Source organism: Gossypium arboreum, chromosome 6, assembly GCF_025698485.1.
Source record: "Gossypium arboreum isolate Shixiya-1 chromosome 6, ASM2569848v2, whole genome shotgun sequence".
NCBI lineage: Eukaryota > Viridiplantae > Streptophyta > Magnoliopsida > Malvales > Malvaceae > Gossypium > Gossypium arboreum.
Genome location: NC_069075.1, coordinates 946,516 through 968,020, shown reverse-complemented (window position 1 = coordinate 968,020; position 21,505 = coordinate 946,516). Strand labels below are relative to the sequence as shown.

The 21,505-nt window shown below is 31.0% G+C and overlaps 2 protein-coding genes across 2 annotated transcripts; one reads left to right on the top strand and one right to left on the bottom strand.

Annotated features, from left to right (window-relative positions):
* Nucleotides 1-2,850: 2,850 nt before the first annotated feature.
* On the top strand, nucleotides 2,851-7,903 carry LOC108457774 (GDSL esterase/lipase At1g29670-like). The gene is made up of 5 exons (XM_017756905.2): nucleotides 2,851-3,171; nucleotides 3,885-4,009; nucleotides 4,942-5,187; nucleotides 6,197-6,452; nucleotides 7,361-7,903. Exons 1-5 carry the CDS (start codon nucleotides 2,934-2,936, stop codon nucleotides 7,582-7,584), a joined length of 1,089 nt encoding a protein of 362 aa, XP_017612394.1. The 5' UTR covers nucleotides 2,851-2,933; the 3' UTR covers nucleotides 7,585-7,903.
* A 4,342-nt stretch (nucleotides 7,904-12,245) lies between these two features.
* LOC108457775 (aquaporin NIP1-2-like) lies at nucleotides 12,246-14,984 on the bottom strand. Its single transcript, XM_017756906.2, has 5 exons — nucleotides 14,850-14,984; nucleotides 14,231-14,455; nucleotides 13,744-13,941; nucleotides 13,083-13,144; nucleotides 12,246-12,569 (listed from the first exon to the last, which is right to left on the bottom strand). Exons 1-5 carry the CDS (start codon nucleotides 14,982-14,984, stop codon nucleotides 12,377-12,379), a joined length of 813 nt encoding a protein of 270 aa, XP_017612395.2. The 3' UTR covers nucleotides 12,246-12,376.
* Between the last annotated feature and the right edge of the window lie 6,521 nt (nucleotides 14,985-21,505).

Below are 21,505 nucleotides of genomic sequence, written 5' to 3'. Positions count from 1 at the left end.
AATTATTTAAAATTATATTTATAAAATATTGTCAACCCAACATTGGCAGACCTCCCTACAAATTTGGGATTGTTCTTGGAGGGGTGATTTTTCTCCCAACTTTGACATGCTTGAAGAGGATTTGGGGATGGATTTGTATAAACTGCGAGATATAAAAAAGAGCAGAGGAATGAATATAAATATTTTACGTGGAAAATCTTCAAAGAGGGAAAACTACGAGTAAAGTAGGTATCAACTTTTCATTAAATGAGTAAACAAACGAAAGTATAATATAGAGAAAATAAACCTAAATATACTAAACGTACAAACCCAAACCTCGAAAACAAAGTCTTTAACTCGGGCACAAAATTTTCTCCATAGTTACCACGAAACTCTTACCAAAATTCATATACGACTACATTTTGTCACCCTGCCATTGCTGATTGGTGTGTTAATTCTGGCCACTCGAAATAGGGTTAAGATTAAAGTTCTAATCATATTAAAATATCCCTGGAATAATTAGAGTCTAACTAGGAGAATCAGTCATGTTTGAAGTCTAAAACACGTCTACCAAATTTGAGAACATGTCGTGACGTGGCATATCGCCTCGTCACGACGCCATCTCTGCTTTGCTGTTTCAACATTGTTGCGTCATCCCGACATCCTGATGCCCCACATCATGACATTGGGCCTATTTTGGGTCTTCTTTGATTACTCGTCAAAATGTCTTTTTAAATGCCTGCAAAGCGTTTAATAAATGCGATGCACACCCCACAAGAGACAATAAGCCCGTATAACAAGAGTACCACATTAGATTCTTGATAATGCGCATGGTTGGACTCAAACCCGTGTCATATAGAGTATATAAGTCACTTTTGGATGATAATGCTACTACTTAGCCTAGCAAGGACAAATTCAAACTTGTTGAGGCGTCTGTCAGTTCCGAGTGAACAACATTTCGTAATCTTCTCCCAAGATAATTGGAAGTTCCTCCAAAGAAAAAAACTAACTTTAGTTAAAATGACAAAATCGAGTCCATTACTATCTTGATATCCTAAGTTCAAATCCTACCTCTTGTGAATTTATTACGAGTTTAAATTATTTTTTATAAATTTTATATGAAAATATAAAAAACAAATTTAAATAAAAATATCTTTTAATTATTTTTAATTGAATTAATGTTAAATTAACTCGTAATATCTCATTTAATTATACATAGTCGAGTAAAGGTAATAGTTTAATTTTTTAATAATTAATGTAAGTGAATTGATAAAGTGTACGGATATTGATGATGTAACTATTATGTGCTTTAATTAGCTAATTGCAATAATTATTAGAACTATTTAATTATTCATTTGCAGCATAAAATTAATTAGCGTTGAAATTTGGTTAGCTTTCTAAATGTAGTCCACCCAATTTTTGATACATTATATTTAATAATTTGCCCTCTAATTTTATAAAAATATTATTTTAATCCTTCATTTAATTTTTCGCTTATTTTAGCCCTTCAATTTATATTTTGTCATAACCCAAAATGGATGAAAAAGTTTATATTTGTTATATTTGCTGATGTAACATACACGTGGATTATTATGTGGATGACATGTCAACATTTAATTAATTTTTAAAATTTAAAAATAAATTTTATTATAAATTTTATACTTTTAAATAGTTTTAATGATTTTTAATTTTAAAAAGTAATTAAATATTAACGTGTCACCTGCGTGGCAATTCACTTGTATGTCATGTCAGCAAAGGTAAAAACGTTAATTTTTTCATCCATTTTGGGGTAATTTGACAAAATTACAAGTTTAAAGGTTAAAAAGATAAAAAAATTAAATGGATGACTAAAATGATATTTTTTCTAAAATTAGAAGGCCAAATAAGTTATTATGCCTAAAAATAATGAATAAAGTTAATTAATATGAAGAATAATAACACTAGAGAGAGTAATTAACTCATTAATTAAGAATAACCCTTTCATAAAATAATTTTATGTGTTAATTGCATTAAACACCCCCAAATTGCGATTTTCATTTTAAATTGATCTTTAAACTTTAAAACATTCTAATTACATCTTCAAACTATCGATGTTATATCAATAAGGTCCTTCCATTACTCAAATCGTTAATTTAACCATTAAATAAAACATTTGATTTTATGTGACATAATTTGAAAGGAAAAATATAAAGAGAAATGAACATTGTAAAATGAATAATGTTATAAAATATCAGTTTTGAGGTTTTTGAAGCTTTTAACGAAACTATCATTCATTTTTTTTTTCGATTTTATTTTATTTTTAATTTTAATTTTAAAATTTATGCAACAACATTTTACTTTTCTTTAAAATTTTCATTTTAAATTATGTCACGTATGATTTCACATGTTGAAATGGCTCGAAGTACAAATGGATGAACTTTTAAATAGAAAATGACCAATTTGATTTTTAATCTAACATACATAGACTAATTTGCTCGTTTTAAAAGTGGAGGGGACAAAATAAAATTTAACTTCTAGTATATAAATCCTTTATGGTACTTTTACCAACTAAAAATTTATATCTGAAAAATATTTAAAAACGTCTATAAACTTGAAAAGATACATTAAAACATGTCGATACCAATACATACCAATACCAAAATAAAATCGAGTCGTCCCCTAATATAGTATTATTTACCTTTATCCAAATTTTCATCCCGAATCTCAGCATGTCGTATATGGACCGACAAGGTGAGATAGACTCTCACATTAACTCCGCGTGTAATGAATGCGTTTAACCTACTTTCTTCAACTGTAAAAGCAAAATCATTTGCATGGCGATCATTGCATAGTCTTCACATCATATCTCCTTCTCCATTTCTCTATATATACCTCACAACACGCCATTCTTCCCCACACATTTCCACCATTCTTTCTATTCTTCCCTTCTTTCAAGCTTCAATTTCATAGTAACAATGGTGAAACTGTGTGTGCTATTTGGGGTGGCTGTACTTCTAAGCTTGAGCTTCGGGTTCATCAATGGCGCACCTCAAGTTCCTTGTTACTTCATCTTCGGTGATTCATTAGTTGATAATGGGAACAATAATCGATTATCGTCATTAGCGAAAGCTAATTACATGCCTTATGGAATCGATTTCCCTAATGGACCAACTGGAAGGTTCTCTAATGGCAAAACCACAGTCGATGTCATTGGTGAGCTTTCCATCTGTTTGACGGAACTACTCATTGAAAAATCTGCCTTGAGTTTTATCATTGGTTTTTAATGTTTATTTCTATGTTACTGCCCGGATTTCATGTATTTGAAATCTGGTTGAGTGCAGGGCGAAGCCAGAAAATTTTTTTTGAGGGCCGAATGAAAATTGAATTTTTTTATAGTTTATATATTTATAATTTTTAAAAGATTAAATTAAATTTTTATAATTTTAGGGGAATCAACGTGTAATTTTATCTTTACTAATTTAAAATTTTAAAAAAATCTAAAAGGCTTAAATGAAAATTTTCTATTTTAGGGGGGCCAGGGCCCTTGCCTGCCCCTCCTGGTTTAGCTCCTGGTTGAGTGGGGCGGGTTGGTCGATTTTAATCTCAATTTAATTGAACAATTTAATTAATTATCGGTTTTTAAATTTCGAAATCAAACCGATGGCTTATTTTATATTAATTTTAAATTATTTAATATATATTTATATTTTATAGTATATATTTATAAATTAAGGTGTTAATAAAAAAAATTGATTGAATCGACTGATCCAAAGTTTGGTTTGATTAGTTTTCTCAACTAAAGTCGGTTGGGTTCGTTTTCTCATATTAAATTTAATTAAAAAAATCGATTGATTAAATCGATTGCTCTCCATTAATTATATTTGATTTAATTTTAATGTTATTATGTTTTTTTTTTTATTGTATAGCTGAACTTTTGGGCTTTGAGAATTACATTCCTCCTTACTCCGCCGCTAGAGGTAGACAAATCCTCGGAGGAGTTAACTATGCATCAGCCGCGGCCGGAATCAGAGAAGAGACTGGACAACAGCTGGTAATTTTTGTATACACTTGTTCATAGAGATTGCTAAGGGGCAGGGCAAGGCGGTTTTTTGAATAAATTTTAAAGAAAATATTTTTAACGTACAATATTTTCTGTCAAGTGACAAAATCTAGTATATTTTAAACTAACATTTTATATATAAAAATGTATTTTGATAATTATCCTGTGGTGGGATAAGGTGTGTTTTCCTTAGATCCGATCTGATCAATTAAAGAATTAGACCCATCACGAAACCCTTTTTTTTTTAAAAATTCCGACCCTATTGGATTGAGTTGAGTTAGACTCTGTAGAGTCTCAGTTTTTACCATTCCTATTTGTCCATTCCGAACTCAAATCTAAATCCGGCTCAACTTAGTTGAGACTTCTAATAGTCAACAACTTGAGCTCACCTAGCCCAGACCTAAAACTCGAAATTTAAATGACTCAAATCTAAAACAACCTGAATTAACCTAAACCCAAAACCAACCTAAATTAAAATGACTCAAACAAATTTAAAACCCGAATCAATCCAACTTGACCAAACTACTAGAGGAAACAAAAATATAAATTTTTTTATCATATATTTTAAAGTAATATTATATATAAGGGGTATTTTGTACTTACCTTGGCGGGCGGGGATTTTTTAGATTTGACTTGACTAATTGAAGAATTAGACCAATTCCAAAACCCGATTTAAAAAAAAAAAGCCAACGCTCTGTACATGTCCATTTCAAACCTAAATTTGACTCAACTCAAATTATTCCATTAGTAGTCAATAATGTGAACTCACCTTAACCTAGACTTGAAGCAATCAAAACGCAAAAAGATAACGACCCGAAGTAATCCAAACCCGGACTTGACCCAAACCGAAATAACTCAAACAAAATTTTAAAACTCGAATCGATCCAACCCAACCCATGCTAATCAGATTTTAAAAACTGCAGGGAGCTCGGATCAGTTTCAGTGGGCAAGTTAGAAACTATAGGCAAACAGTTTCACAAGTGGTGAACTTGCTTGGGAGTGAAGCTAATGCAGCAAATTACTTGAGCAAATGTATTTACTCCATTGGACTTGGTAGCAACGATTACCTTAACAACTATTTCATGCCTCTTTTTTACTCTACCAGCAGGCGATATAACCCTGAACAATATGCTAATGTTCTTATTCAACAATATACTCAGCAACTTCAGGTTCGTATTCTGTTCCGATTCGTTTTTACATATTTGAACCGTGTTCGTTATAGAATTACTATCTACTTTAGTCAGAGGCGAAGTCAAAAATTTTTTTGGGGCGGGATTATGTTATATGTTTTTATGAGAGTTAAAATACATACAATTTCACCATTGTATTGACTTATATTTTTACTGCTTTTAGAAGAATTAAATCAAAATCTTATTATTTTTGGATGGTCAAACTATAATTTAATTAGGGATTAATATGTAAATTTATAGATTTTGAGGGTCTAAAATAGAAAAATTCCAATTTAAAGGGGCCAAGCCCTGCCTACCCCTCCAAATTTTGAAAAATTTCATTTTTGGTTTGAAATTTGTTGAAAATTTTAAATCTTCAAATTTTTGAAAATTTTCATTTTACTTTTTAATTTTTTTGAGAATTTTTAATTAAACTCTTTTCTTTTCTTTTTTTTTGAAATTCTCATTAATCTAAAAAAAATTAATTAGACACCAATTTCTTTGAAAAAAATTTTACTAAACTTTTAAATTTTTGAAAATTTTAGTTAGCCCTCAAACTTAGTTCGAAGATCCTCCACTATAATCAAATATGAGATCATTTTTTCTTCATTTAACTTACATACTCGGTAACTTCGAGTTAGTAGTTTTTGTTCATCTTTACACATTTGAACCATGTTCGTTGTAAGATATTGTTTGCGTTGGAGATAAAAATCGTGTTCGTTTCAATGAAGCATCCTAAAATTAGATGTAGGTTGCCCTTTCTTCCAATTCTTAACTAGTCGATGTGAAATCGTTTTTTCTCCCGATCAACACTAATCTCCTAAATAAGGGTACGGACTATATTTTCACTGAGACCTGTAGAAATCTATAATGGGATCTCTAGTATTTTCGAATTGCACCCTATTACAAAATATGCCTTGGTAGACATAACTTGATCTTTGACTAGTCGATATGAAATCATTTTTGGACATTAACGTTTCTCTTTTTTTTTTTTTTTTTTAATTTCTAGGCTTTGTACAACTACGGGGCTAGGAAGTTCGTGTTGATTGGGTTAGGTCAGATCGGGTGCAGCCCGAATGAATTGGCTCAAAACAGCCGAGATGGTCGAACTTGTGTTGAAAGAATCAATGCTGCAAATAGGATCTTCAACAACAAGCTTAAAGGACTCGTTGATCAATTCAACAATGCCAATTCTGATGCAAAGTTCATCTACATTGATGTTTACGGAATTTTTCAAGACATCACAAGCAATCCTTCGGCTTACGGTAAATGCTAACTCGAAAACGAAAATGTTAACTCGGTTTTTACAATAGGGATAACAATGGAGCAGGACGAGTGTTAATGTCAAATTCACTACCGTTCCATAAGAAAATTTTGGAAAATACTATTAAGTCCTTCAAAATGTCTGAAAATTTCACTTAGGCCCTAGAATTTAAAAAAAATATAATTAAGTTCTACAAAGTTTTGAAAATTTTAACTAAATCCTCTAAAATTTCGAAAATTCTTATTAATTTTTCTCAAAAATTTTATAAAGTTCAATTAGATCCTTTTTTAAATTTTTAATGAAACTAAAATTTCTGAAAATTTTTAATTAGATCTCTCAAAGTTTTTGAGAATTTTAATTAGGCCTCCAAAATTTAATCACATTGCACCACTACCGCCGAGTCTTGGTTTAATTTTTGCTAGTTATTTTTAATATTTTCAATCTTTTAAAGACATCTATAATACATTTTTACCCTTTAATTGTTATACTTATAAAAAAGGTAAAAGAGTATTTTTATATAGTGGAGTGGGATAGAGTGTGATAAGTAATTACCAAATCGCTTCATGCTCACCGCAAAAAAAAAAAAAAATCATCTTGTCCCATATTCATTTTTTGTAAAAATCCATCCATGGGGGAATCCAGGAATCTTTTATTGGAGGGGCCAAGATAGAAATATAACTTGTTGGGGGTAAACTTAAGATTTTTTATGCTAAAAGGATTAAATTGCATTACTAAATAATAAAGGGGTCTAAAATTGAATTTTCCCATATTATCTAGTGAGTCAAGACCCTACCTGCCCCTTTGGATTAGCCCTTGAATCCATTCGGCAATTTGGGTTTTGCCATCCTAATTTATCGACACTATCGATTCCGACATGACGAAATGGTGCTATTCGTCTATATGTTTCAGGTTTTAGGGTAACAAATGCTGGATGTTGTGGTGTTGGGAGGAACAACGGACAAATCACTTGCTTGCCTTTACAAAGGCCATGTAGGAATAGGAATGAGTACTTGTTTTGGGATGCTTTCCATCCAACTGAGGCTGCAAATGTGATCATCGGAAGGAGATCGTACAATGCTCAGAAGCCGTCCGATGCTTATCCAATCGATATCCGCCGTCTCGCTCAGCTTTGACGACAGCGATCAACAAATTTACCATGAATAATAGATATTATTCATATGATTTCACACTATATTTATGTTGTTTTATGTTTAGTTTCAATCATTAGTGTCGTTGTTCTAGGACATGCGAGTCTACAAAATTACTGTTCCGAAGGGAGATGTTGTTAGTATTGAGTTTCGAGTCTCGAACTTACTCGTTATCGTTTACTAAATATGGTTATATGAATCAACTGATTAAATTCAAGTCGGTTTTGAATGTACGTTTATCGAAAGTAATTAATGTATAATTTTAGTTGAGAAGGAATTCATTACGGAAATTGAAATTATGAAACTCTAAATTACAATAATCCTATATGGTATTCCAATTTTTTTTAACATTATTTTTTATTTTCTTAAAATATTTTGTTCATCATTAGTTGTCAGAATTGGATTGAATCAATGGTGAAAATGGAAGAAAAACGAATCATAAAAAGACATGAATTTTGATTTGATACGATTATATATTATTTAATCTCTTTTGAACATTAATTTTAGGTTCTTATCATATATGTTCTTTTTGATACAATGGCTAGAATTACATATAGTTCCTCAGAAAGATAATGCTAGTGGCGTATCTTGGGGGATGGCAGAAGCCCTGCCTCCCCATAAAATAAAAAATTGTCCATTTAGGCTCTTTAAAAATATTAAAAATTTAAATTACTGAAAGTAAAATTGCACTTTGACATTTAAAATGATAAAATTTTAATTTAATCCTTTAAAATTATAAAGATATAAACTATTAAAAATTAAAAAATTAATTTTAACTCTCTTAAAAAATAACTTATTGTTTCTTCTCTAGATAATGCGTTTTAATACACTTGAATCCACGAGCTCTTGTACTCGCGACAATTCCGATGTGAATTCTTTTACATGTAACTATTTTCATTTTTTTTATTTATTATTTTTATCAATAATCTTTTTTTCTTTAAAAAAAAAAGCATTATATCGTCGCCAATGCTCGAATGGAATCCCAAAACAACAATGAAATCGAACAAATCTCCGACGACATTCCGTCACACAATTCCGTCACCGTCGGCGAATCAGATCCTTCCACGTCAGCCTTATCATCTACACTCCGTAACCGGTTATTCTCCCGCCAAGGAACCACTTCCAAAGAACCCGCCGTAGATTCGCTCGTAAAAAAAACCAATTCGAAAACATACAAATTCTGCCGCGATCCGAAACCAAGCGATGCCGCTTCTTCTTCTTCTTCCGAGATAATCGAGTCAACGCACCTCGAATCAACCATCACTGCCGCTCGAGCTCATCACTCACCCGAACTCACCGACCCAATACGCATTACCTGGAATTTACTATTTTTCACATCTCGTTTAGTCATAAACCCAATCTATTTCCTCTTGAAACTCATTATAAGATCCATTACATATCCCATATCAATATTGAGTTACTGCATCATCTTAATAATCGATCCTTTTAGACCATTGAAACAAATCAAAGCTTATTTGATTTCAAAATTGATCAAATTATGGTTCGATTCACCTTGTGGGCGGCTCATTTTCAAAACCTGGAGGGGAATTCTGTGGGTTGCTTATTTAGGGTTTGTTCTATGTGGGTTATTGTTTACTTCACTTGTGATTAGTTGGATTTTAATGAGGTATTTAGTGGAGAAACCATTGGAGATTAAAGAAACTTTGAATTTTGATTATACAAAGGGTAGTCCGGTTGCTTATGTTCCTATTATATCCTGTGCTGCTGTTGGTTGTGGGGTGAGATGTACGGGGAAGAAGATGGATTTGGGGAAGAATTTAGGGTCTCCAATTATACCTCCTTTTCATGATTTGCAGGTTACTGTTTCTTTGACATTGCCGGAATCGGATTACAACAGGAATTTGGGGATGTTTCAGGTGTGAAATTGAAATTTCCTCTTACGTTCATGTTGTTTATTTGTGTTTAGTTAAATTATGCTATTAGTCCCTTTACTTTTAAAAAAGTTGTAGATGTAGTCACTATACTTTAATTTGGTTATTTTTAATTGGTAAAAAGACCTTTCTTGCTCCTCTCAATTTCAAAATTGAGCAAATTGGTTCCTCTCAAAAAAATTGGAGCAATTTAATCCCTGTCAATGTTGAAAGTGAGCAATTAAGGACAATTAATCACGACATAAAAAGTTGTAGGTGTAGTCACTATACTTTAATTTGGTTATTTTTAATCGGTAAAAAGACCTTTCTAGCCCCTCTCAATTTCAAAATTGAGCAAATTGGTTCCTCTCAAAAGAATTGGAGCAATTTAATCCCTGTCAATGTTGAAAGTGAGCAATTAAGGATAATTAATCACAGCATAAATGTCTTCTGTCAATTGTACATAATTTTGATTGGTATAATAATAAATTTAGCCTTCGGTGTTTACATATTTTTCCGTTTTAGCCTTAATTCTGAAAAATTCAACCTCAACATTTGTACAAATGTTGTGGGATAAACTTGTTAAATTATAATCAAATTGACAAAAAGTGTAAACTTTGAGGGCTAAATTCGTTATAATACCAATAAAAAAATCTATAGTTGATGGAAAACATTAATGTTGTGATTAATTGTCTTTAGTTGTTCATTTTCAAAATTGAGAGGGACTGGAGAGATCTTTTTAGTTCCTTTAGTTTTTAAATTTTAAAATTTCATTACTCAAAAAAAAAAAAAAAAGGTTGAACTCATTAAGTTACGTTATTTCTAAAATTTCTCTTCATGCATAAGCATGTCCCGTAGGTTAATGGCAGCCTCTTTGCCAAGTTTAATTAGAGTCTATTTAGGTAACTGAAGTTTATGTTACTCGAAATCGGGTATGAGTTTTGAATATTGACATATTTTCTCATATATTTAGAGAGTTCTTGGAAGATCGTATGACCATACCCATGTTAAAATATGCATTGAAAACGAATGTTCAATGCGAGTACTTTAAAAAAACTGTAGAGGTGTAAATGAGAGTGGTGTTTATAAATTATTCAATTTCGACTCATGGAAAACTTAAATTCGATTTGTTAATAATCAAGTCAAGTTTGACCTCAAGCAACTCAAACTATTGGTCGAGTGCTTATTAGCCTAATCAAGTTTTTCATTTTAATAAATTGTTGTACAATGAGTTATGTTTTTACTCTTATCATATAGAAAGAGCTTAAGTACGAATAAGTTAGCGCTTGAATACGATCAAGCTTAATCAAGCTCGAGTTGGAGTAGCTCGATAATGTCTCGAATCCTAAATTTCGAGTCGAGCTCGAGCTGAGCTTGGCTCGAGTACCAATATTGATGAATGCTTATGCAACTATTTTTTTTAAGGTAAGGACAGATTTCATCTCTATTAAGGGCGAAACACTTGACAGTTCAAGCCATTCATGCATGATGAGATTTAAAAGCTTACCTATTCGCCTTCTTTTAACATTAGTCAAGGCCGTACCACTAGTCACTGGCTTTATCTCTGAAGTCCAAACATTGAATGTGAAACTCAAAGATTTGAACCAAGGCACCGAGCCCACCGCTTGCTTAAAGGTAGTGCTCGAACAACGACCGGCACACGGTTCGGGCTCTGGTATCCCTGACCTATACGGTGCATCCCTTGTCCTCGAATCCAAACTTCCTCTCATCAAAAGAATTATATGGTATTGGAGAAAAACCTTATTCATTTGGGTTAGCATCATGTCGTTTGTTTCGGAGTTATTGTTTATGTCGGTCTATTGTAGATGTGTTCTCATTCCGCGAACAAGGAAAACAACCGGTTCTACCGGTAAATGATCTACGTAGAATCGATGAAAAGCTTGGATTTGAAGCAATGTAGGGTTTCATGGTGATAAATAATTTGCATACAAACTCACTTCAATTTTGATAGGGCATGTTAGCTTCTTCTTTTTCAACAATTTTTTTTAATCCATGATGTATACATAATATTTGGGTACTGAGATGTGATCATCTAAGGTCATTTTGAATACATTAAAAACTCTAAACAAAATAATACTCATATGTGACACTTGTATATTTTTCCTCGTTTTTTTCTCTCAGCCTTTAGCTTCGTTAAAACTCGAAAGTCCACTATGTTTTTCAAATAGTTGCAAATAAACACATCTATAGGCCAATCAGACTGATTGGATTGGAAATTGGTTAAGGTACCGGTCTAGAGAAAAGCTTTGAGTTAATTAGGCCAAGAATTATCTGAACCGATGAAACTGTTAAAAAACTAATTGATTCGATGAATTAGTAGTTTAATCGTTGGACCGATTGCATAAAATCATGCGATCTTGTTAAATCTTATTCTTATCAAGTTTTGTTCTTTTCTAAATCTTATTAAGGATGTAAAGTTATTTTTTGCTTTTTACTTTTCTAGTTCACATTATTTTGATGCAATACAAGACTTAGTAAAATATGATGGTTAGACAATACAATCAATCATGGTATATATTATTTGGATATTTTACTTTTCTTAAAATATTCATATTCAACATATATTTTAATAGTCGGTTGAATCTTATCTCGATTGACATGTGCATTGTTGCCAATACAGAAGGACGTGAGTTTAAGTATGCTGAAGCGTATTACCCTTCTATTTATGAGTTGGAGTGGGGGCTATGGGTAATTTTAAGTATTGTATCAAAAAGAGCAGATATAATTAGAACTTATAACGAGATTGTTAAAATATATATAAACAAATGAACCAAATATTTACAAACAAAATAGATTAAAAATATGGTTTAAATTAAAAAAAATTATAAATTAAACAATTTACATTTGTACAATAGATCTTGTAAATTATTTTAAGCACAATTAGGTCAACTTTTGAAGATACAAACATTTTTTGTGATGTCCCGTTTGTCATTCAACCTCATCATGTTATAAACCCAAGCACCCGACACTGCTCCGATGATCGGCGACGTAACGTATATCCATATTCCTTCGTAATGGTTCGACACAATTGCAGGTCCCAAGCTCCTTGCTGGGTTCATCGATGCTCCGGTGATCGGCCTGTCGAGTAAGATATAATATCATTAGTACGATGAGTGATGGTTCTCAGAATTAACTTTTGGGAGATTTAACTAATTTTTTTAAAAAAATGGGATTTAATTAAAATTTTAAAATTTTGTGAAATTAATGAAAATTTCCCAAAAATTAAAAGAGATTAATTAATTTTCAAAAAAAATTAAGGCAAAATTTTAACAAATTTAAACCTAGAAATGAAATTTTCCAAAAATTTTCGGGTTGTGAAATTGCACTTTAGCCCTTCAAAATAAAGAAATTATAAATTAATATATTGTAAAATTGCACTCTAGCCCCTTAAAAATGAAAAACATTTATTTTAGTCCCTTCAAAATGATAAAATTATAAATTAATACATAATAAACCTATATTTTAATCTATAAAAAGATTATAACAAAATCCAGGTCCTGCTAAATTTTTTTTTTTCTAAATTCGCCCCTAAAAACCAGAGACCTTTGCTAGAAATATTTTATGTAGAATGCTTAAGGACAAAGCTCATACCCAGCAATCAATACATTAAGCAAAACGGTAGAGCCAATGGCGAGTCCCGCAAGTTCTCCGATCTACATATAAAAACAAATGGTAAATGAAATAAATTACACCATTTCGGATTTTAAAAAGTTAAAGTCATTTTGAGTTTAGTTTCGTTTCAAATTCGGGTTGTTTTGTATTTAAAGTAACTAAGTCTAGTTTATCTAAGTTTAGGGTTTTTGAGTTTGGGTCAATTTAAAGTTCAAGTTGTTTCAAGTTTAAAGTAATTAGGTCAAATTCATCCAGGATTAAGGTTTTTGAGTTTGGGTATTAGATTGTTGGCTTCTTATGATAAAATTAATTTGGGACAAGTTTTCCATATACATATAGGAATTGGCACGTTTCGATGAAAGAAATGATAAGGTAAATATGGGTGTAGCCTGGTCGGTTCATACAACTAAAAACTAATTTTTTTTAAATCGAATCGATAGCCAAACCGATCAAGTTACCAGATCAATTAAAAATCATTAAAAATTAAAATTTAAAAACTTAGTCCTATTGACCGGTCGATCTGGTTCAAACATCCTTGCTAAAAATGAATCACTCTACCGATTTGGTTTTGAACCTTAGCATTTTTATAATAAATAAAAGAAACCATAAGGTATAAGAAAAAAGGTATAAGCAAACTTACAGCTCTGTTATCAGTGGCAACACCGGATGCAACAAACATAAGGTAAAAAGTGATAATAAACTCTATCACAAACGCTTGCAAATCCGACCCTTGCGGTGCCGTTCCGGCGAATACATCATCCGGTCCGTTAAATAAAAGCCGAAGTGTCCCGGCCGCCATCGTCGATCCAACAACTTGAGCCGATATATAAAACGGCACCTAATATAACAAAAAACCAAATATCAAATATCAACCATTGGATATGTATGTATATACAATGGTGAATCTGAAGGAGGGCATCCAGGGGCTTGACCTCCAAAAATCAAAAAAAAAAAAAAATCAGTTTTCTTATAAATAAAGAATCTATAAATTAATATATAGTAAAAATACATTTTAATCCCTTAAAAATGATGGTTAAATCAGTACATAATAAATTTATATTTTGATCCATGAAAAAATTATAATTAAATTTCTACCCCATGCATGAATGATGGATAGCAGCACATGCCTGTTTGAGAGGGAAGGTTTTGCAAGTAGCAAAAGCAATGGTGACTGCAGGGTTAAAATGAGCACCCGATATATGACGCAGTGAGTAGACCAACACCATTACAGCTAATCCCCATACTATGGCTATCCCAGGATTTGTAAGCACTTTGTCATTGTTTGTATTCACTACCACTGCTGCACAACCTGCAAATATTAGGAAATATGTGCCTAATACCTCACCCATTACCTGCAAAATTATAAAAAAAAAAAAAAAAAAATCTTCATTCATACATACATTCATACTGTTGAGGGGCATTGATTTTTTCGGGAGAAGCCTTCCATCAGATAGTCAATCGATCCTTCAATAATCGAAGATATTCTATCAACAGTCAACTTGTAGTGAATGGCTGCCTTGAGAATCTAGTTCACAGAGCCGGGATCACCTCAACTATACATAGACGCACAGCCACCCACCCCACCGAGGGCAAAACATGGGCTCACATCCCCTTAATGGGTGGCCATGTGCCCACGAACAGTCAAGGTGCTTCCAGCTTTGTAAACCAGGTCCTCAAAATACTTTGAAGACTTCTCTCGAAAGATATAACCCCTCCAATATATACATATATACATACATACATCACCTTTTGCACGAAAGGTATGGAGAAGACCATTTCAGAATCTTTGTTTTTGGATGATGGGGGATGATTATGATTATTGGGCTCATCATAAACATTGAGAACCACATGATTTTCATCGCCACTACAAATTTCATTCATGGTTGCTAAGTTTTGTTGGATAATAGAAACAAAGAAAATCAGTGACACAAAATGCTTTTGTTCTTCAACAACAATTTAAAGGGTATATATATATATATATATATAAGATCCTGTAGATTAACAGTACCATTGACCATTCAACTTTGTTGTTGTAGTTACATATGAGATTATGTAATTATTATCAGAATCCGAATTTATTTTTAAAAAATTTAAATTCGGTTAGATTATTATCGAGTCAAATTTAAATAATTTTATCTAATCAAGTGATTCATATTTAAGTATTCCATTGCTTGATTTTAGGATATATAAAACAACTCTAGGGACAGCATGAAGAGTCCTTAATTCTTAAAAATGAAAAAAAAAAAAAACTCGTTAATTTAAAATGGTATAATAATTTTTTTCAACTCTTGAAAAATTTTATGCCGAACTAATTAGATTCTGACCATATTTGAAATGTAGCACGGGGAATAATTTTTTTTTCGAGATCCAAATTAGAAGCGTATTTTTACAAATTCAAATATTATAAATTCGAATATTTTAATTACCATCCACAATAATTTCAATACTTTACTAAAATTTCTCAAAAATTTTTACAAATTATATTTGAACGAATAATCCGACTCTTAAAAAAATATTATCATTTATCACACATGGACTGTTTCAAGGCGGCTTCAATTAAAATACATGTGAAACAAAAAAGCATGTGATCATCTCAACTAATTATTACAAGGAAAAAAAAAACATGCTTTTTTTATTAATCTCAATCTTATCTAATTTTATTAAGATTTGAAAAGTAAAATTTCCTTTTTTGTTCACATGATAATGAAGTTATTTTTGCCTTTATTTTTTGTTTACTTTTCTGTTTCTCATAATTTAGATGTAATAATATAAGAGATTGAGAATTTCGTGTGTTAGCCTGATGGCCAGGATGTTTACCGCTCCAAATGTGATATGGATTCGAGTCGCGTTAATCATATTACTGTTAGAGCTTTATTTTCCTCTTGTAATCCACCAAAAAGTAATAATAATATAAGAGATTGGTCCATTAAGATGGTTAGACTTGTAAAAGTTGAGTTTCAACATATGGTTTTATAAGGAATTGGGGATTTACAAATATTTTATTATTTGGTTAAATTTTATTATTGGTCATTCTATTAGGTTTAAGTTGTGGATGATTTATTATTGAGATTTGAATGTGACTTGCTCTAGTAATGTTGGTAGCATCTCGTAGCTCAGGTCCGACGATTGAATCAGGTGAAGGGTGTTACACTTTGTATACGGGTCATGAATTCCATATTGTTGATTTAATGGAGTGACATTTTGTAGCGGCTCAACACCTGCTAACTCAGCAAATAACTCAACTAGTTCAACGTTATCAAGCGAGCAATGCAGTGTGATCATAGTCTCCACATCATCATTCTCTACAAGTTGCATCTCCTTATATTTGCACGGATTTGACGAAACTAAAAATTTGTAGAATAGTTTGGACATCCTCCTTCGAGGCTCCAACAATGCCAAGCGATTTTCGCATCAATCTTTTGTTTGATTTCATCAAGTTTTACACTCATGTTAGACCACGTTCTCAAATAAACAACCAACTTTTGTATGGTAAATTATCCTATCAAAATGGACATATACGAACGCTAGTTATTCATCTTGTATACTAAATATGTAAAATAAATTAAAAATAAAAAATATTTTAATTGTTAATAAAACAATTTATACCATTTTAAAACAATAAAAAAAGCTTTGAAATTATCAATATAATTTGCATATAAAACTAGAAATTATTATCAATAAATAGGCACATAATTATACATAATAGTAAAATAAAATGAAATTACATAAAAATAATTACAAACTAATATGATCAACTCAAACTTGATTTCGGAAATGAAAAGCAAATATTCTTAATCTTCAATCTTGATTTCGAATAGCTTTAGGAACCCAAGTTTGAGACTTTTGTCATTGTTTCAAACTTAAGATTTTTTCCCCTCTCGTTTTATTTCAGAACGGATAAATAATAACAGATTTGTTTTTCTTATTGGGGAGCAGGTTTAAAATACAAAATTTGATGCGGCCACCCTATCAAGTGGTACCACTGTTGCGATTTGACTCACCGGCACACATCCTAACATGCCAACTTTTTTTTAAAAAAAAATTTTGAATCAGTGACACCAATATTTTAGGTGGCATCATGTAAAATAAATTTCAATTGTTTCAAACTTACTACTTTTGAAATGGATATATTTAGAAGTGTTCAAACATCGGTTAAAACCGAATTAACCAGTCGAACTGATCTAATTCGATTAATCAGTCAGTAGCCAAACTTAGTTTGGCCGGAGGTCGGTTAAGGATTTTTTAAAATTTCGGTTATCAATTAATTCGATTTGAAATCGGATAATTAATCGAACTTAATAATATATATTATGTGTTAATTTCAAGACTTAGGTAGCGTTTTTAATTATCTAGTATTAAAAGACATAATATTTTGGTTAATTTGATTAATTCAATTAACTTTCAAAACAAAAACATATATTTCGGTTAATTTCAATGTATTTTTTATATGTTTTATACTTGATTTAATCAAAACAAAAAATATATATAAATTTCAGTTAATTCGATTAACTAATCGAATTAACCGAAGTATTTCGGTTCGATTAACAATTAAAAAATTATACAGTTCAGTTAATTCGATTAATGCCAATTTGATTCGGCTGATCATTTAAACACCCCTAGACATATTTACGGAAACCTCATTAATAGAATTAAATCTTATTCCATAGTATTTATATGAAATTCTTCGTTTTTATTCTTAAACAAATCCCTGAGAGGGCTTAGTTGATCCAAAATTTTATTTATTCTTCCAATTTTTCAATACATTATATTTCGAATAATACGAGTGAAACCTATTAATACGAGTTAATACCGACTAAAATTTATATCGAAATGGAACCTAAATTTTCTTGTTTCGATTTACGAGACATTTTGACTAATTCGGAATTGACTCCCATGCTATAAAACCCTAAGAAAAGGTGCTCCTTACTCTAGCCCAATTCTTGAACTCCTATACGCAGCATGTGCAAAGTGAGACGTGATTAGGGGTGGAGTCCTACTGTCACGCTTGAGCTCGACTTAAAATTTGGAATTCGATATTCTAACTCAAGTTCGATTAAATATCTTTTTTTAAGCTTAAGCTTTGTTTAAGATATAACGAATCACTCAAGTTTAAACTTAATTAAGTTCATTTACTAATTTTTGTACTCGAACTCCATATATATTAAAATTAATATCTAGTTTAATAATATAAAAATATAAAAAAAATTAGATAAGATTTACGAACAACCCGAGTCAAGTATTACTAAATTTGAATTCGACAACATCAAATGGCTACATAGATCTAAAGAAACATCATAAGCCAAAAAGACTGGAAATCAGGCTCTAAAGCAAAGTGTAAGAGAATTCTATTAAGTGTAGAACAGCTTTTAAACCCCCCAAAATTCATCAAATTTCCACTAAAACCCCCCAAAATTTTAAATCAATTCAAAAGCATCCACATAAAATCACCAAATCAAACAGTACAAAAATTTCAAAAAAACATATCATAAATCAGATCAAATTCATTCACAAATAAACTAAAATCGAATATCAATTACAAAGAAAAACCTGTTGAGGCAATCGCCAAGCTTCAGCTTTTTTAAAGCACATATCATCAAGAGCTTCACTACGACACCATCGACACTTTGGGTTTTGTAAACACTGAGATCTCGACACCCTTTCGCCACAATTAGGGATCTGGTTCATCTTGTTGTTCCTTTGAGAAGCTAATAGAATACGGCGCCGTAAAGAGATTGATGGGTCTTTGCCATTGATGATGATGGTATCGATTGATGATGATAATGAGGGTTGGGTTAGAGTTGATAATAGAAGGAAAAGAATTGGGAAAAAGAGGGGAATTTTAGAGCTTGGTTTCGTTTCCATGGCCGAGATTCAAGGCAAATTTGGGTGCTTTGAAAACAAAAAAAAAAGATGTCTTTTTGGGGGATTTTTTTTATTATTTGTCTGAATCTTGGAAGTTTGATCCTTTGGGTGTTTAGAATTTGGTGGATTTCTATTAGAGGTCCCTATATTATAGGAAGCTGATCAAATTAGTTTCTTTACTAATAAGTGATTTAATTTAGAGTCCCTTTGGATGGGTGTTTACCTTCAGCTAGGGGTGAAGGTAGAAAATTCTTTTAAGGGAGGCCGAAATTAAATTTTAATTTTTATGATAGCAAAAATATAACTTCACCATTTGAATAGTCTATATCTTTATAATTTTTAAATTATTAAATTAAATTTATATTATTTTTAGGGGGGCAAAACGTAATTTTATCTTTACTAATTTAAAATTTTAAAAAATTTGAAGTCACACGATTATGAAAAGCTATAAAATGGTCACTCAACTATGATTTTTTTTCATTTTTTGTCACCCAATTATGAAAAGTTACAAAATGGTCACCCAACTTCAATTTTGTCTTTTTTATCACCAACTGGCTTACGAGAAGGAAACTCCAAAAGTCCAAGATAGTTGGGTGACTAAAAAATATAAAATTGAATAGTTAAGTGATTATTTTGTAACTTTTTATAGCTGAGTGACCAAAAAAGAAAAAAAAAATATGGTTGAACAACCAATTTGTAACATTTCATAGTTGGGTGACCAAAAAGGAAAAAAAATCACAGTTGGGTGACTACTAATGTAGGGCCCCTCTGTAACGATACTATAGTGTGAGATAAAAAAGAAAAACCAAAAGTACCGCAAGGAAGCTAAACTTCCATCCAAAGGAACTCGTAGTTTACCCTAAAACAATCAAATAATGTCAAATCGTACTATAGTTAACATCAATTGGTTAAAAAATATAATTTACAGTTTAACAGAATTAACAATTTTAAAGTTTTTATAATTATGTAAAATAAAATATTTTATTTGTAATTGAACTTCAATAATTTTCAAGACATTTTTATACCGTAAACGTTAATGCTATTACAACTAGGGCTTATTTGAATCTTTTAAGAGTATAGGGATGAAATTGATCCATTTAATAATAAAATGACTAATTTGATCCGATCTCTATTATACACGAAACTACTAATTACTTTAATCCATAGAATTTTGGTTTAATATAAACAAGATAGGCCATTAAACTATTAATAATTTTATATTTTAGTTATTCAAATTTAAAAATTACAAAATGGTCCTTTTAACTTAGAGTGGATAATACAAGGAAGAGAATTGGGAAAGAGAAGGGAATTTTATAGCCGAGATTCAAGGGAAATTTGGGTGCTTTCAAAAAAATCATGTCATTTTGAGGTGATTTTTTTATTTGTCTAATCTTGCAAGTTTGATCCTTTGGGTGTAGAGGTGATCATGGGCGGGCGGGTTGGGCGGGCCCAAATAAAATTTTAGGCCCGTCTATTAGGCTCGGGCCCTGCCCGCCGAAATATGGGCCTAAAATTTTGCCCAAGCCCGGCCGAAATAAAATTACAAAGCCCGAGCAGCCCGACCCATATTAATTTTTTTTCTTATTTCATTAAATAAAAAATTTAAAAATATAATAAATCAAATATATTTAAAAACATAAAATAAATATTAAAACAAATAAAAATAATACTAAAACAATTCTTAAAACAATACACAAATTAACAATATAATAAAAATAGTTATATTAAAATTTAAAATAATTAAAATAAAATAAAAATATATATATTAATATATAATTGGGCCAAATAGTTGCAAACTAAAAAACTCTTACTCGAGGCTGCCCGTTTTTAAAGCAGGCCTCGTTTTTTGCCCAAGCCTATTTTTCGGCCTATATTTTACCCAAACCCTCCCATTTTTCTAAGGGCCTTGGTCAGGGCAGCCGCCTTGACCCATGATCAGCTCTATTTGGGTGTTAAGAATTTTGGGTAAATTGCATTCAAGTTTATTAAAACTACTAGTAAATTTACGTTTTGGTCATTTAACTTTAAAAAGGTCACTAAATTATTTGAAAGTTTTCATTAAAGTTAAATTACATTATTTGTTAGCATCACCTACACTAATCGAAAGTTTTTGTTCTCATTCTCTTTTATGGTTTAGGTTTTTTTTTTTTCATGAAACAATTTTGAATATTACAAATCTGTGAGCTAAAGTTCAAACAGTTTTCTTCTTTGATCTCCGACACTAACCGTCAAATCAACTTCGATCAAAGGTATATTCTTTTACTTGTTGATGGATATTTAATTTTTTTGCGTATATTTGTAAATTTAGTTCATATTCTCCAATTGGATCATTCTAAGTCCATATACTTTTTCGAACTATGAAATTTCAATCTTTACACATCAAAATTTGGAAATAGCAGAACTTAACTTAATGAATTTAACAATTATTGTTTGGTGATGACTGATTTTAAAATTTAAAAAGTATAGGGACTAAATCCATATATTTTGTAAACTACAGGTATTAATAACGAAGTTTACCCTAAAATATTCATATATTTGTG

Bases quoted from the DNA above. Each gene is read 5' to 3' on its own strand.
- LOC108457774 (XM_017756905.2), top strand. From the start codon at position 2,934: ATGGTGAAACTGTGTGTGCTATTTGGGGTGGCTGTACTTCTAAGCTTG. The intron at 3,172-3,884 runs GTGAGCTTTCCA...TTTATTGTATAG, and splicing joins AACCACAGTCGATGTCATTG to CTGAACTTTTGGGCTTTGAG. The intron at 4,010-4,941 runs GTAATTTTTGTA...TAAAAACTGCAG, and splicing joins AAGAGACTGGACAACAGCTG to GGAGCTCGGATCAGTTTCAG.
- LOC108457775 (XM_017756906.2), bottom strand. From the start codon at position 14,984: ATGAATGAAATTTGTAGTGGCGATGAAAATCATGTGGTTCTCAATGTT. The intron at 14,456-14,849 runs GTGATGTATGTA...ATAATTTTGCAG, and splicing joins CCATACCTTTCGTGCAAAAG to GTAATGGGTGAGGTATTAGG. The intron at 13,942-14,230 runs GCATGTGCTGCT...TTGTTATATTAG, and splicing joins AAACCTTCCCTCTCAAACAG to GTGCCGTTTTATATATCGGC.